We start from the raw sequence: 15,316 nt of genomic DNA, 5'->3' as shown, positions 1-15,316 counted from the left end.
ACATGCAATACGGTGGTTTTGAAACATTCCAGACTCGAGAAATTTAGTTTAATTTGGTTTTTTAAAATATACATTTACAATTACATTAAAAATTGTTCTAACTTCAAAATTATAATACATGTAATTTATTTGTTTGTTAAATCTAAGGACATTTTCCTAAATTGCATAGTAGTGTTATGTAGCTAATGAAAATTTTAAACAACAACAAGCAGTGTACTCTGTATGTGTCTATGATACAAGAAAAAAAACAGCCCACTTCAGTTATTATCAGCCAAATGTGGAGTTTTTACTTTTTGTTAATCAGCACAAACTAACATTTATTTGGCTTCACAATAGTATTGGCCTATTTAGTTATATATAAAGATAAACATGCATATTTGAATACACGTATCAGAGTTGATTGCATTCATAATATTCATTATACACAGCATTAACATCTGATTACGAATTAATTTAAACACTACATTAAAATCAAATTAAAGTAAAATCTCGGAATTTGTGTTGTGGTTACTTCTATAAATATATGTGTAAATCAAACTCAGTTCAGTTATCTCAATGCATGTGGGCTTCAAACTGAGCAAAGTCCAGCCTGCCTGTGCGCCCCACAGTCTATCCAAACTCATCACATGGCTGTATACTTGTTAACTTCTAGGAGGTTGGAACAACAGGACGGGTTGCCATCAAACACAGTTTCAGTCAATTTTAGTGCTCCCTGAAATATAGTAGAACACAACACCTGAGTGAAATCTTGGGTATCTACATCATATTTACAGGGTTTTGTTGAACTGGCACTGTTTGAATGAATGTGTTACAGCCCTGAGATTAATGTCTTGCAAGACATGCTGAAGTTCATGCTAAACAGCCTCATTATTGATGTGGTTTGCCCCAAGTTCGAGCACAGAAAATCATTTATCCCATACAGGGTTTAGAAAAATATTATGGAAATGATCAGGGCTCTTTTTAATCAATTTAATGAATTGTGGCAATAACCGTCAAAGGTGGGGGGGGGGTTCCCACAATTTCAAAGATCAGCCATTACTTTAAGAGCTGAACATTTTATATTCTGTTCCTTGGTAGTTGCCATTAGCATAAAAAGTCTCTACTCCACGAGCAGTTCTGTAAAAATGTGCATTGTATATGCCACTGTCTTATGGAAGTCTTACAGAAGACTTCAGTTGTATCAACAATGTCACAGGTGGGGGTTTTTTATGGGATTGGAGAGGATCTCCTTAGGGCAGGGGTGTCAAACTGCTGGCCAGACGCGTCATCCCGAAACCGTGCCCACCCCATTGCCGGCAATGGGGAAAAAGCTCCGATATGTTGCACAATGTCACATGACGTCGTGAGTTTGACATGTCTGCCTTAGGAGATTCAGATTGGTAGGGCTTGTAATCAGAATAATGGATCGAGGAACCATTTTGTTCCTAAGAAGACTTGGACTCTCTAATTGTTCCATGAGTCTTTGTCCAGAATGATTAAAGTTGTTCTTCTATTGCTTTGAACTTTTCTTGGCAGAAGATAAAATAAGATTTCCTGTATGTTAGTTTACTGTTGAATCTGAGCTTCGGGAGCCTAATCAGCTAAACAAAGTAATATTACAATGTGTGGCAAGTAGCAAATTTCTGTACATATCCCTCTGCTTTTGCCAAGATAGAAATTTGAGAAATCCAATGAACTTTTCTTTTTTTGTTTCTTTTTTTAAGAAAAAAACAAAGTCCAACTGCCATTTGGAAAAGCACATTTGGGACATTGGCTGAGAGCAAACACTGCAATAAACCTTGCCCATTTTAAAATCATATTGGAGCCAGTCATGTTTGCTTTCAATTAGCACTGAACTTGCATGATTATGACTTCTTCTTTCAGGATCTGTGGGATCTCTCCTCTGTTTCTCACATTCACATCTGAATAACTCATATTGAATCCTACACCAGAAGTACTGAAAGCTGTTACTCCTCATCAACAGCCCGTGGAGTTAACAGAATAACAGAGCTGAAAGGCAACTTTGGAGGTCTTCTATTTCAACTCCTGTGCAAGCAGGAAACTCTATACCATTTCAGACAAATGGTTGTCTAATCTCTTCTTAAAAACCTCCACTGTTGGAGCACCCGCAACTTCTGAAGGCAAATCATTCCATTGTTTAAGGACATTTCTCTGTAGTTCTAGGTTGTTTCTTTCTTTGGTTAGTTTTTATCCATGCTTTGTCCTGCCTTCATGTGGTTTGGAAAATAGGTTTACCCCCTCTTCTTTGCTGCAGCCTCTTAGATGTTGGGGCACGGCATTGGTCGCGCTGGTGAATGATCTCTGGAGGGCCAGGGACAGGGGTTGCTCCTCTGTCCTGGTCCTATTAGATCTCTCAGCGGCGTTCGATACCATCGACCATGGTATCTTACTGCGGCGTCTCAGGGGGCTGGGAGTGGGAGGCACCGTTTTACGGTGGTTCTCCTCCTACCTCCAGGGCCGCTCGCAGTCGGTGTTGACAGGAGGGCAGAGATCCGCCCCGAGGTCTCTCATTTGTGGAGTCCCTCAGGGGTCGGTTCTCTCGCCTCTCCTGTTCAACATCTATATGAAGCCGCTGGGCGAGATCATTCGTGGTTTTGGGGTGGGGTATCATCAGTACACCGATGATACCCAACTTTTTCTTTCCACCCCGAACCAACCCTTTGATGCCCTCTCCGTGATGTCCCGATGCCTGGAGGCGGTTCAGGTCTGGATGGGGAGAAACAGGCTTCGTCTCAATCCCGCCAAGACTGAGTGGCTGTGCATATCGGCATCTCGGGTTAACCAAGTTATTCCATCCTTAATGATGGGGGGTGAGGTGTTACCCCCCGTCGATAGGGCTCGCAACTTGGGCGTCCTCCTGGATTCACGGCTCAATCTTGAAGACCATATAGGAGCCGTGACCAGGGGGGCTTTTGCCCAGGTTCGCCTGGTGCGCCAGTTGCGTCCCTATCTGGACCGAGACGCCCTACGCACAGTTACTCATGCGCTTGTGACCTCCCGTTTGGACTACTGTAACGCTCTCTACATGGGGCTGCCCTTGAAGACCACTCGGAGGCTTCAACTGGTGCAGAATGCGGCCGCGCGAGTTGTAATGGGGGTTTCCCGATACTCCCATGTAACACCTCTACTCCGTGAGCTGCATTGGCTTCCGGTTGCCCTCCGGGTGAAATTCAAGGTGCTGGTTATCACCTATAAAGCCCTACATGGCCTGGGTCCGGGATATCTGAGGGAACACCTGCTGCCGGCATCAAATGCCCTTCGCCCAGTGCGCTCCCACAGGGAGGGTCTGCTCAGGGTCCCGCCGGTAAGAGACTGCCGGCGGGTGACACCCAGGGATAGGGCCTTCTCGGTGGGAGCGCCTGCCCTCTGGAACCAGCTGCCGGTGGAGCTGAGAACTGCCCCCGACCTTCGATCATTCCGCCGGGGCCTGAAGACCTGGCTCTTCGAGCTCTCGGGCCCAGACTGAGGAGGAATTTTTTAATTTGGGGTTCTTTTTAACTGACTACAGGGTTAATTTAATATTTTTTAATTTGGTTCTTAATTTTTGTATTTTGGATTTTTAATTCCCTGTAAACCGCCCTGAGTCCTCAGGGAATAGGGCGGTATATAAATATAACTAAATAAATAAAATAAATAAATAAATAACTCCCAGAATTCCTGAGCCTGGCTCAGGAATTCTGGGAGTTGAAGTCCACGAGTCATAAAAGAGCCGAGGTTGCCTACCCCTGCCCTAGGCCATATAAAACTGGAAACTGGAAATGTTATATGACAGTAGTAATGAAAAATAAATGGGTGTGTGTGTGTGTGTGAATCACAGAAGGCATCTGTAGATACTGTGGAAATAAGGAATAAGGTCAGCTGTTTTGTAATAGTGCTCTTCAATTTAATATTAATAGAAGTTTAGAGAAATGAATTGCCAAACTGTATCTGTTTGTCTGTCCATGTGAAATAGCAGTTGAAAAATAAGGTTGATCAGGGTCTAGAATGTAACGATTAATCTCTATCCCTCTGTATTACAGTTATAATTACTAAATCACACTTATGTATTACATGACACTAATATCCTTAGCCATATATGAAGAACCCATTAACAACTGTTCTTTCTGATATCAGTTCTGGGGATAACAATAAAAAAGAGATCTGTATCACATTTGAAAACCATTTACTGTGACAGTTTCACTGATAACAGTTATCAGTAAAATTAAATATGGGATGTTTGCCATTTAATATAGAAAATATATAATTAATCTATTAGGGAATAATTCTTCTGAGAAGGAAAATTAATCTAATTTAACATGCTATCACTTTCTACACCTTTTTGTTAATTACTGCATTAAGTGTAAGACACTTAATAATAATATAAAACTTCGACTTGCTTTAAATTCACTTTGTAAAAAGTAGCTTCAAGTAGAATGCCTAAAAAGGTAACTTAAACAGCAGCTTTCACTTTTCTGTCCATTAATATAAAGAACATTAAAACCACCCTTTTTATTTGTATAAAGGTCATTTCTTACCTTGATCAAAGGATGTAAGCGGACTCCATGTACGAAAATAATCGTCCTGCAGCAGAAAAAGAAAGTGCATGCTTAGAATGGGAAAAAGAGTGCAAATACACAAATGGGGAAACACAGAAATGCATAAAAAATATATACAAACCTCAACTTCCTGCACATGGTGCGCAGCAAAAGACACAAAGGAAAGATACAATTATCATATGGATACACTAATTGCAGGAAAAACATCTTTGCTAATGAAAAACTGAAAGAATAAACCGCTACTCCATAAACCAGATGAAAAAAGTAGCTGAGATTTTAATTCAGCAGTTATATTTCAGTGGCTTCCAAACTTTCCAATATGTCTTCTCATTTTATATCATTATCAACTATTCTAATTACGCAAATTATCTTGTAAAAAATATTACATGGTATGACTGGAAAACTTCTCACAGAAATGAAATTTCATTTTCAAGTATCAATCCATCTACAAGTCTATGGAGATTCCCAGTCAACCAGGTCGTGGTTGTCCCAAAGGTGCTTTTTCAGGAGGCAACTGGACTTTCTTGTTTTTCTTTGAAGACATTTCGCTGCTCATCCAAGAAGCTTCATTCATCCAGTCAGAGCTAAAGAAGCTTCTTGGATGAGAAATGAAACATCTTCAAAGAAAAACAAGAAAGTCCAGCTGCTTTCTGAAGAAGCACCTTTGGGACAATCCATCTACAAGCACTTGATAAGAGTTGTTGTACAAGTTGTGATGGGAGTTTCCCGATACTCCCGTGTAACACCTCTTCTCCGTGAGCTGCACTGGCTTCCGGTTGCCCTCCGGGTGAGATTCAAGGTGCTGGTAATGACCTATAAAGCCCTAAATCGCTTGGGTCCGGATTATCTGAGGGAGCACCTGCTGCCGGCATCAACTTCCCATCGTCCTGTGCGCTCCCACAGGGAGGGCCTTCTCAGGGTACCGCCGGTTAAGGAATGCTGGCGGGTTATTCCCAGGGGAAGAGCGTTCTCTGTGGGCGCGCCGGCCCTATGGAACCAACTTCCCACGGAACTTAGGACTGCCCCCGACCTTCGTTCATTTCACCGGGACCTGAGAACTTGGCTCTTCGAGCTGTTTGGCCAGACTGAGGGGTTTTAATTTTTAATTGGGTTTTAGTTTTAAATTTTGGGGACTTGAATTAATTAATTGTTTTAACTGATTTTAATTTTTGTATGTTTATTTATTTATTTATTTATTAGACTTATATACCGCCCTTCTCCCATAGGACTCAGGGCGGTTCACAAGGTTTTTTAAAAACAATACAACAAGTTACAAAAATTAAAAACAATTAAAATGATTACACTAACCTTGAACTAAAAACCCCAATTACAATTAAAATACAATTAAAACCCCAGTTAATACTCTCAGTCCAGGCCAGAAAGCTCGAACAGCCAGGTCTTCAGGTCCCGGCGGAATGAGCGAAGGTCAGGGGCAGTCCTAAGCTCTACAGGCAGCTGGTTCCAAAGGGCTGGTGCACCCACAGAGAAGGCCCTCCCCCTGGGTACTGTCCGCCGGCAATCTTTTACCGGCGGTACCCTGAGAAGACCCTCCCTGTGGGAGTGCACAGGACGAAGGGAGCTTGAGGTGTTCCCTCAGATATCCCGGACCCAAGCCATTAAGGGCTTTATAGGTCATCACCAGCACCTTGAATCTCACCCGGAGGGCAACCGGAAGCCAATGCAGCTCGCGGAGTAGAGGTGTTACATGGGAGTATCGGGAAACCCCCATCACAACCCGCGCAGCTGCATTCTGCACCAGCTGGAGCCTCCAAGTGGTCCTCAAGGGCAGCCCCATGTAGAGAGTGTTGCAGTAGTCCAATTGGGAGGTCATGAGCGCATGAGTGACTGTGTGCAGGGCATCTCGGTCCAGGTAGAGCCGCAACTGGCGCACCAGGCGAACCTGGGCAAAAGCCCCCCTGGTCACGGCTTTTAATTATGCTTTTAATTTTCCCTGTAAGCCGCCTTGAGTCCTACGGGAATAGGGCGGTATATAAATTTAATAAAATAAATAAATAAGGATAAACAAAAACTAATCTGAGTACAAAGTAACATACTGTTAATGTAAGTGCTATTAATTTTAGTGGGCTTCACCTGTATAATTTATTGATTTATATAGCCATCCTAACCCAATGTGGCTCTGGGCAGCATGATGAGATTAAAACACAAAAACCATATAATCCCTAGATCCCAAGGATAAAATGAAAACCTCATTCATAAGAGAAACAAATCAACAGCAGCAGAGTTCACCTAATCTCCTGACCTAAATATCTGAAATCAGGTCTTCAGCATCTTGCTGAAGTCTAACAGGGTCAAGGCCATCCTGATCTCTCGGTAGATGCTGTTCCACAGAACAGATGCTACCACTGAGAAGCAACAATTCTGGGCTTCAAAAAGATGAAACTGTTTGATACAAGAGACCCAGAGTATGCCTTCTCAACTAGATCTGGAAGCAGAAACAATAGGAGAGCTGATCCCACAACTATCAACCCAATCTCTTTATAATTTGAATTATTTTTCTTTGCACTATTCTGAACTGTGGTACAATAACTAATATTTCAAATTGTAAATATTTATGAGGTGGCCTAAAGAATTGTAGCAATAACTACAATTCTGGTATTCCTAGACTTTGGAAAGCATCCAGAACTGAAGGCTATTGTGAAATAGTCTGGAAGCAGTATACACATATTTAAGCAATCATTTAGCAATCAACGTTGAGCTAAATATGTGTGAACATTACAACTTAACATTTAAAATCATACTGATAACTGCTATCTGTTATTAACTCTGAAAATATTACTTTCTTCACACAGATGCTATTTTGAAGAGAACACTGGATCAATCATTTTGGAATATATCCATTCCTCATAAAATAAGGATACAGATATTTCCAACAAATATGCAGAAAATTGCTTGAAGAAAATGATGCAAGGATTTTTATTGTCATTTTAGTTTAGAGACAGAAATCAGCTCCTACCCAGAAACTTGACTGAAATAAATTGCTTAAGCCTCGCATACATATAATGGACTTTATAATATTCCAAATAATTAATTGCTATGTACCTATGTATTAGTGAAGGTATACTAAAATTCTTTTTAAAATCATACTGGCTGAAAGCCTGGATTCAGCAATTATACAAGTGAAATTGCATTTAATATGAAATATGAACTTGCTGGTCTGTTAGAAGGAAAGTTTCAATATACAAAGCTGCAGGTAACGTAGACATGTATCAGATTACCTGTATTTTTCTGCTATCTAATCACTCCGGTTAAAATAATTTCTTATGTACAGTGAAAAAGACGAAGAAAGTCATTTATTTATTTATTTATTTATTTATTTAGTTAGTTAGTTAGTTAGTTAGTTAGTTAGTTTTCTATACCGCCCTATTCCCGAAGGACTCAGGGAGGTTTACAGGGCAGCATATAAAAGACAATATAAAAAGATAATATAAAATTAAAATGAATTAAATTAATTAATTAAAGCCCAACAATTAAAACAATATTAAAAAGCTAAAACCCCTTCAGTCCAGGCCTGATAGATTGAAAAGCCAGGTTTTCAGGTCCTGGCGAAATGAACGCAGATCAGGGGCGGTCCGGAGTTCCACAGGTAAATCATTCCAAAGGGCAGGCGTGCCCACAGAGAATGCCCTCCCTCTGGACATCTTGAGATGTCCTCAAAAAAACTTTCAAAGAGCTGTCCAATCCTTTACCAGGTACAGCTGCCTCAATACTTCAGAAAAGACTTTGCTTTGTTAAATACTCTTCTCAGCACTTTGGTCAGATGTAATATGTAGTAATGAGTTTTACATAAATTAAGCTTGCTGGTATGAATTAAAAATGCTACATATTTCTACCGCACACCCAAGCATGCCATTGAGGTAACTGAGCAAAAGTCAAATTCTTCCGGTGATAGAGGTAATCCTTGACTTATGACCACAATTGAGCCCAAAATTTCTGTTGTTAAATGAAATACTTGTTAAGTGAGTTTTGCCCCATTTTACAACCTTTCTTACCATGTTTCATGCGGAGTAAGTAAATACAATACAAGCCATCACTGTGCAGAAGCTATCTCTTTTAGAGGGCGCAAATAAAACAGGAACAGGAAATGCATCACAGAAGCAATAGAGATGAATCATAGAGTAGCAATGTGACACAGGAAACAAATACAACGGAGGTGAATGATAGAGCTGCATATAAGGTAAACATAACACCCATAACATCTTCCCCTTTTCATGTTAACCAAACAACATTGTGAAATTTTGGATGAGAACCAGCAACAATACTTCCTACAGGTTAAGTCTGTTGGGTGGTTGTGAACATCTGCCACTATGGGTGAAGACTGCCCCTCTTTCTACTAAGAGTTTCTCCAACCTCAGTGAGGTTGTTGGGCTCTTCCTACCACTTACTCGGGCGTTCTGCGTTGGACTGCTGTCAGGTATACATTAGCATTGGTCTGTGACAGTGGTAGACCACCTTGGCCCTTTTATGATTCGTGGACTTCAACTCCCAGAATTCCTGATCCAGCCATGCTCAAGAATTCTGGGAGTTGAAGTCCACGAGTCATAAAAGAGCCAAGGTTGCCTACCCCTGGTCTGTGGCATCAATACTATGCATTCCCTACTGTCAGTGGGTAAGTGTGGCCCAGTAATACCAGGTGAGTCTGGCTTGTCCACTGGATATGGAGAGTTAGCTTGCATGTCAGGCTGCTCAGCCACATGCAGATCCACACAATTGTGATGATAAGAGGGTTCCATCAACATCCACTCCTTGTTAAGTGAATCACCGCAGTTGATAAATTAGTAACATAGTTGTTAAGTCATTGGCTTCCCAATGATTTTGCTTATCAGATCAGAAGGTTGCAAATGGTGATCACATAATCTTAGAAGATACCGACAGTTATAAATATTAACCAATTGCCAAGCATCTGAATTTTCATCACATGATCATGGGGATGCTGCAAAGGTTGTAACTGAAAAACGGTCATAAGTCACATTTTTCAGTGCCATTCTAACTTTGAATGGTCACTAAATGAGCTTCTGTAAGTCAAAGACTACCTATATTCAGATGCATACATTTAATTTTATTTCTCCAAAACAAAACTATATGCATTAGAAATCGCCAAGCATGGTTAATAGTCAAAAGAATTAAGGCATGTGAAAGAAGGACTATGGACCCCAAAAAATGCAAAAGAAACTAACAACAATTTAATTTAATTATCCTAACGTAGATTTCAAAAATATTCATATGGTTGATGGATGGCAATTGCCTACTGTTTTGCTTCTAACTGTCCAAATAAAAGGTAGAATGGAAGAGAATATTTTAGGATGCTTGACTGAATGGTCTGGGGTGACCTTACTTATTGGTTAACCTTCTATAAGTGTTTTCATTATGCTAACCATAGTTGCCATTTTATGACTGTCCTCAACTTTTCCAAAATTTAAAATGAGTTTATTTATTTTATTTATTTAGAAAATTTATATGGCTGCCCACTGACTTTACAAAAAAATTATCATGGGTTAGGGAAGTATTTCTTGAATCATTTATTTATTAATTATCAAATTTCTATACTGCCTATCACAGCTACCTGATTCTGTGATTTAATAGAATCTCTTCATGAATATTTAAGACTCCTGAATTAGAGTGGTATGTAATGAACAGTGCTTTTTTTGTAAAAGAAAAAGGTGCCGGAACTCACACATGTCATACAATCCGCCTTGCCTACCCTACAAGGTTCCATCCAAAAAAGGTGCCGGAACTCCGTTCTGAGCGTTCTATGAGAAAAAAAAGCCCTGGTAATGAACATATGGATGTAATAGAATAAACAAAATGCTGAATATGTAATTCAGTACTGACAGTAAGCAAGAAGAGGACGTGTTAAGTTGCCTTGCTTGATGACAATATGTATAGATAAATGTACAGAAAATGCTAGTGGTGATGACAGAAGTATGCTAGGACCAAAATACGTATTTAGAGTTGCATTCAGATTAAGCCATGTTGCTCTGAGAATTCAAATTATCTGTAATGATAATTAGATATGCTACATGATACAACAAGGGGCATGAACTGAAAACCAACCTATGACCGAATGCATTGTGCTTGAAAGGAAAAACCAAGGAAATCTCTTGCAAGATAGTAGTAAATGGCAAAAAAAACAATAGAGCAAGTAAATGATTTTGTGTGTTTTGGTAGAATGTTTACAAAAGATAGGAGAACAGATGGGTAAATGTTAGAGATGATGTTCTAATGTATGTGTTCTATTATGAGAAATGAAAATTTGTTAAAAGAAATGAAAATGTCAATATGCAACAGCATGCATATTTATATTTTTATTATATAAGTGAGACATGGATATGTCAGGAGAAATAGAAAGGTTGAAAACTGCAGAAATAGGTTACTTTAAAAATGCATGGGAGTTACAGAAGAGATAGAATTAAGAGACCACCTCCTTAAGAGGTGATAGAATAATTCTTAGACAGAATTAAGAATTTTTAACTCTTAGCTAGAATTAAGAGACTATTATATGTAAGAATCATCTCTCTACAGAGATGCACAAAACCAAGGATGAAAGCCTGCTAGAGTGCTTATGGGTCAACATAAAAGCAGAAAAAGAATGTCATTGCCATAGGTCTATGCTTACAGCTCACCCAACCAAGTAGAAGAAACAGATGAACTGTTTGCTACCCAGTTAACAAAAGTATGTAGAAAATATACCACAATAGTAATGGGGGATTTTAACTATCCTGACATCAGCTGGGAGACCAACTCTGCAACAAGTGGTAGGTCAAACAAGTTCCTGACCAACATAGCTAACAACTTTGTCACCCAGAAGGTAGAGGAGGGAACTAGAAGGAAAGCTATACTAGAGAAGCTATACAGAGAAGAAGTGTTAGAAGGGGTTGAAGTTGCAGGGATTTTGGGGGAGCATAATAATGTCATAGGGACGTGGCGGCTCAGTGGGTTAGGATGCTGTGTTTGTCGATCAGAAGGTCGGCAGTTTGGCGGGTCGAATCCCGAGTGCTGCGTAACAGAGTGAGCACCTGTTACTCGTCCCAGCTTCTGCCAACCTAGCAAAAATGCAAGTAGAAAAATAGGGACCACTACGGTGGGAAGGTAACAGCGTTCCATGCGCCTTTGGTGTCTAGTCATGCCGGCCACATGACCACGGAGACGTCCTCAGACAAGCACTGGCTCTTCGGCTTTGAAACGGAGATGAGCACCGGCCCCTAGAGTTGGAAACGACTAGCACGCATGTGCAGGGGAACCTTTACCTTTACCTTTACCTAACCATGTCATATTAGAATTCAATATAATACAGACACAAGTAACAGAACATAATTAAACCAGTGTCTTATGCTTTAAAAGAATTGATTTTGAGAAATTCAGAGAAAGTTTGGGAAGGAACCTATGGATGAAAATCTTAAAGGCGAAATCAACTCAGGAAGCTTGGGAAACTTTGAAAAATATGACTATAAAATTCCAGGCCGCTCAATATTATTGAAAAAGAAAAAAGAAAAAAAAAACAAAGAAAACGTAGTTGCACAAAGAGTTCTTGGATAAACTGAAAGAAAAAAAAGGATAAAAAAATGGACTACAAAAAAATGGAATGAAGTTGCAGGAACTTTGGGGGACAGTATAACATAACTAAGGCATAATACCAGCAAATAGCCCAAACATGCAAAGTTGAAGTTAGGAAAGCTAAGGCTCAGAACAAAGTAAGACTCGAAACAAATGTCAAAAAATAAATTTTAAAAATGTTTCTTTCAACAGATAAAAAACAAGAAAAAAGTGAAAAAATAATTGGTCCACTAATAGCAGATCATGGCAAGGAAGTAACAACCAGGAGAGAGAAAGCAGAGCTTTCATTATTTCATTCTTTGCAGAGTTTTGATTAATTCAATTCTTTACATCTGTATTCACGGAAACAGAAAATAAAATCAACTTACCAAAAACAGAAACGTAAAAGACAGATTAGGAACACAAATTAAAATAAGCAAAAATAAGGTAAGAGAACCCCTGTCAACTCCAGATGTATTGAGATCACTGGGTCCTGATGGATCTGCGCCGGGTCAGGGGCCACATGGGCAGAACGCGGTCGAGTGCCTCTGTGGCTGCCCTTTCCCAGGCTTCCACTAAGGCATCGACCGGGCCGTGAGCGAAGATGGCAGGCACAGACCTAAGCGCCACCTGGAACCGTTCAGGGTCCATTAGGCGCCTGGGGTAGAACCACTTGGTTGGTTCTGCAACCCAGCGACGGGGGATGGCGAAACGGAAGGCCCGCTGCAGGAGATGATGATCGGTCCATGACAGGGGTATAATAGCTGGAAATCCCGCTCCCAGATCATCTAGCCATCATCCAGATAGAAAGATAAGGTCGAGTGTGTGACCCCCCCATGAGTCGGGCCTGAATTACTTGGGTCAGGTACATGGCCATCATGGAGGCCATGAACTCCCAAGCCAACTCTGACGATCCCCCCAGGGACAGCAGGTTGAAGTCCCCCAGAACCATAAGTCTGGGGAACTCAACCGCCAACCCCGAGAGGATGTCGAGGAGCTCGGGCAGGGCTGCTGCTACGCAGGTGGACGAGAGGTATGCCAGCAACAGACCCAACTGAGCCCCAGGGCCACATCTCAGGAGGAGTGACTCACACCCGAGTATCTGGACAACGGTAGCCTCCCGTGGGCATAAGGTCTCCCTCACAACCACTGCAACACCCCCACCCCTACCCTGAGCCCAGGGCCAGTGAAGCACACGGAAACCTGGTGGGCAAAGTTCGGTCAGAGTTCTGAGGGAACTAACAGACATGATCTCTGAATCTTTGACCCATACCTTTTAAAATACTTGGAGCACTGAGGAACTACCTGAGGGCAGGAAAAAAAAACTTATGTGGTTCCCATCTTAAAAAAAGGGCGAAAAACAGATCCAAGAAACTACAGACCAATCTGGCTGTCATCAATATCTGGGAAGATTTTGGAAAAGTTAATCAAGCAACAACTGTGCGAATTCATAGAAATAAAGTTATAACCATGTTATTAACCAAAAACAGATCATGCCAAACACATCTTATTTCATTCTTTGACCAAGTGACTAAATTAGTGGATCAGTGAGATGCTGTGGACATAATATACTTAGATTTCAGCAAGGCATTTGACAAAGTAGACCAAAAGCTACTTCTTGGCAAGTTAGAAAAATGTGGAATAGATAGCACCATCACCAGATGGATTTGCAACTGGATGACAAACCATACTCAATGTATAGTCCATATTGGAACTGCATTCACATGGAGAAAGGTGGACAGTGGGGTGCCCCAGGATTGTGTTTTAGGCTGAGTACTCTTCCATATATCCATAAATGATTTAGATGAGGTAATAGAAGGAAAACTCATCAAATTTGCAGATGACACAAGATAGCAGGAATAGCCAAAACCCCAGAAGAAAGGCTTAAGATCCAGGTGGATCTCAACAAACTTGAACACTGAGCCCTATCGAACAAAATGAGGAGCCTTGGTGGAGCAATGGGCTAATGCCTCCTTAAGTAACACCAGCTGCCTGCAATTAGTGCAGGTTCGAGTCCCACCAGACTCAAGGTTGACTCAGCCTTCCATCCTTCCGAGGTAGGTAAAATGAGGACCCAGATTGTTGGGGGCAATTAAGCTGACTTTGTAATAATGCCGCTTGGGGGGGTGAAAGCCCTAATAAGCAGGCATATACATAGAATGAAGGCTACTGCTAAGCTTGTAAGCCGCCCTGAGTCTTCGGAAAAGGGCGGGATATAAATGGAATTTTAAAAAAATAAAATAAAATAAAAATGAAATTCATTGTGGATAAAAATAAGATTTTACACTTAGGCAAGAAAAACCATTTGTACAGATACTGACTGGGTAAAAGGTGACTCAATAGCAATAACTCTGAGAGTGGTCTTGGAGTCCTAGTGGACAATCATTTAAATGTAAGCCAACAGTGTGCAGTAGCAGGCAAAAAAAAAAGACAATGCAACCTTACTGCATTAATAGAATCTTTGATTACTGCATTCAGAAAGACATCGAGACACTGGAAAGAGTGCAGAGATCAGCAAGATCTGGATGTAAGAGGCTGGAGGCTAAAATCTATGAAGAATGATTACAGGAGTTGAGTATGTCTAGTTTAGTGACATGATAGCAGTGTTCCAATATTTGAGAGGCTACCACAAAGATGAGGGTCAACCTATTTTCCAAAGCACTAGAAGGCAAGACAAGATACAATGGATAGAAACTAATCAAGCAGAGAAGCAACCTAGAACTAAGGAGAAATTTCTTAACACTAAGAACAATTAACGAGTGGAATGACATGCCTTCAGAAGTTGTGGATGCCCTATCACTGGAGGCTTTTAAGAAGAGACTGGACAGCCACTTGTCTGAAATGGTATAGGGTCTCCTGCTCAAGCATGGGGTTGGACTAGAAGACATCCAAGTCCAAGTTATTCACTTTTTGTGGTGAAGCTCTGTGTAACAAGTCAATGGACAAAAGTGTCTGGTCAATAAATTATGTTGGGCACTCCTGCCTTATGGATGTTGGGATTGTTTAGTGACTATAAATTTTGACAGCTGAGATGGAAATGAATGGATTTTAAATAATCCTACAGCATAAAGGAAGACTTGTTAATACATAGAAGTGGTCATGTCCTTATTGAATCACATTCATGTTAATTGGCTAGTGTCAGAATCCATTTATATCACATTTCATAAATGTATAGGTAGAATATTGTGCTTATTCTGGGGATTCTGCCATATCTCCGAGGGGGGGGGGAG

The 15,316-nt window shown here is 40.7% G+C and overlaps 1 protein-coding gene across 4 annotated transcripts in view; it reads right to left on the bottom strand.

Moving 5' to 3' along the window:
- SPOCK3 (SPARC (osteonectin), cwcv and kazal like domains proteoglycan 3) overlaps positions 1-15,316 on the bottom strand; it is a 137,397-nt gene that overhangs the window by 95,841 nt on the left and 26,240 nt on the right. For 2 of the 4 annotated variants that reach the window (XM_083367262.1, XM_083367263.1), the window contains exon 2: positions 4,515-4,560. The exons of the other annotated variants lie outside the window; for them this stretch is intronic. In XM_083367262.1, coding sequence (XP_083223388.1) covers positions 4,515-4,560 — 46 coding nt within the window. The remainder of the gene's footprint in view (positions 1-4,514; positions 4,561-15,316) is intronic. 4 annotated transcript variants of the gene reach the window in all.

This window comes from Vipera ursinii (genome assembly GCF_947247035.1).
Source record: "Vipera ursinii genome assembly, chromosome: 7".
Classification (NCBI taxonomy): Eukaryota; Metazoa; Chordata; class Lepidosauria; order Squamata; family Viperidae; genus Vipera; species Vipera ursinii.
Note: the sequence above shows the minus strand (reverse complement) of the source record. Positions and strands in the feature narration are given on the sequence as shown.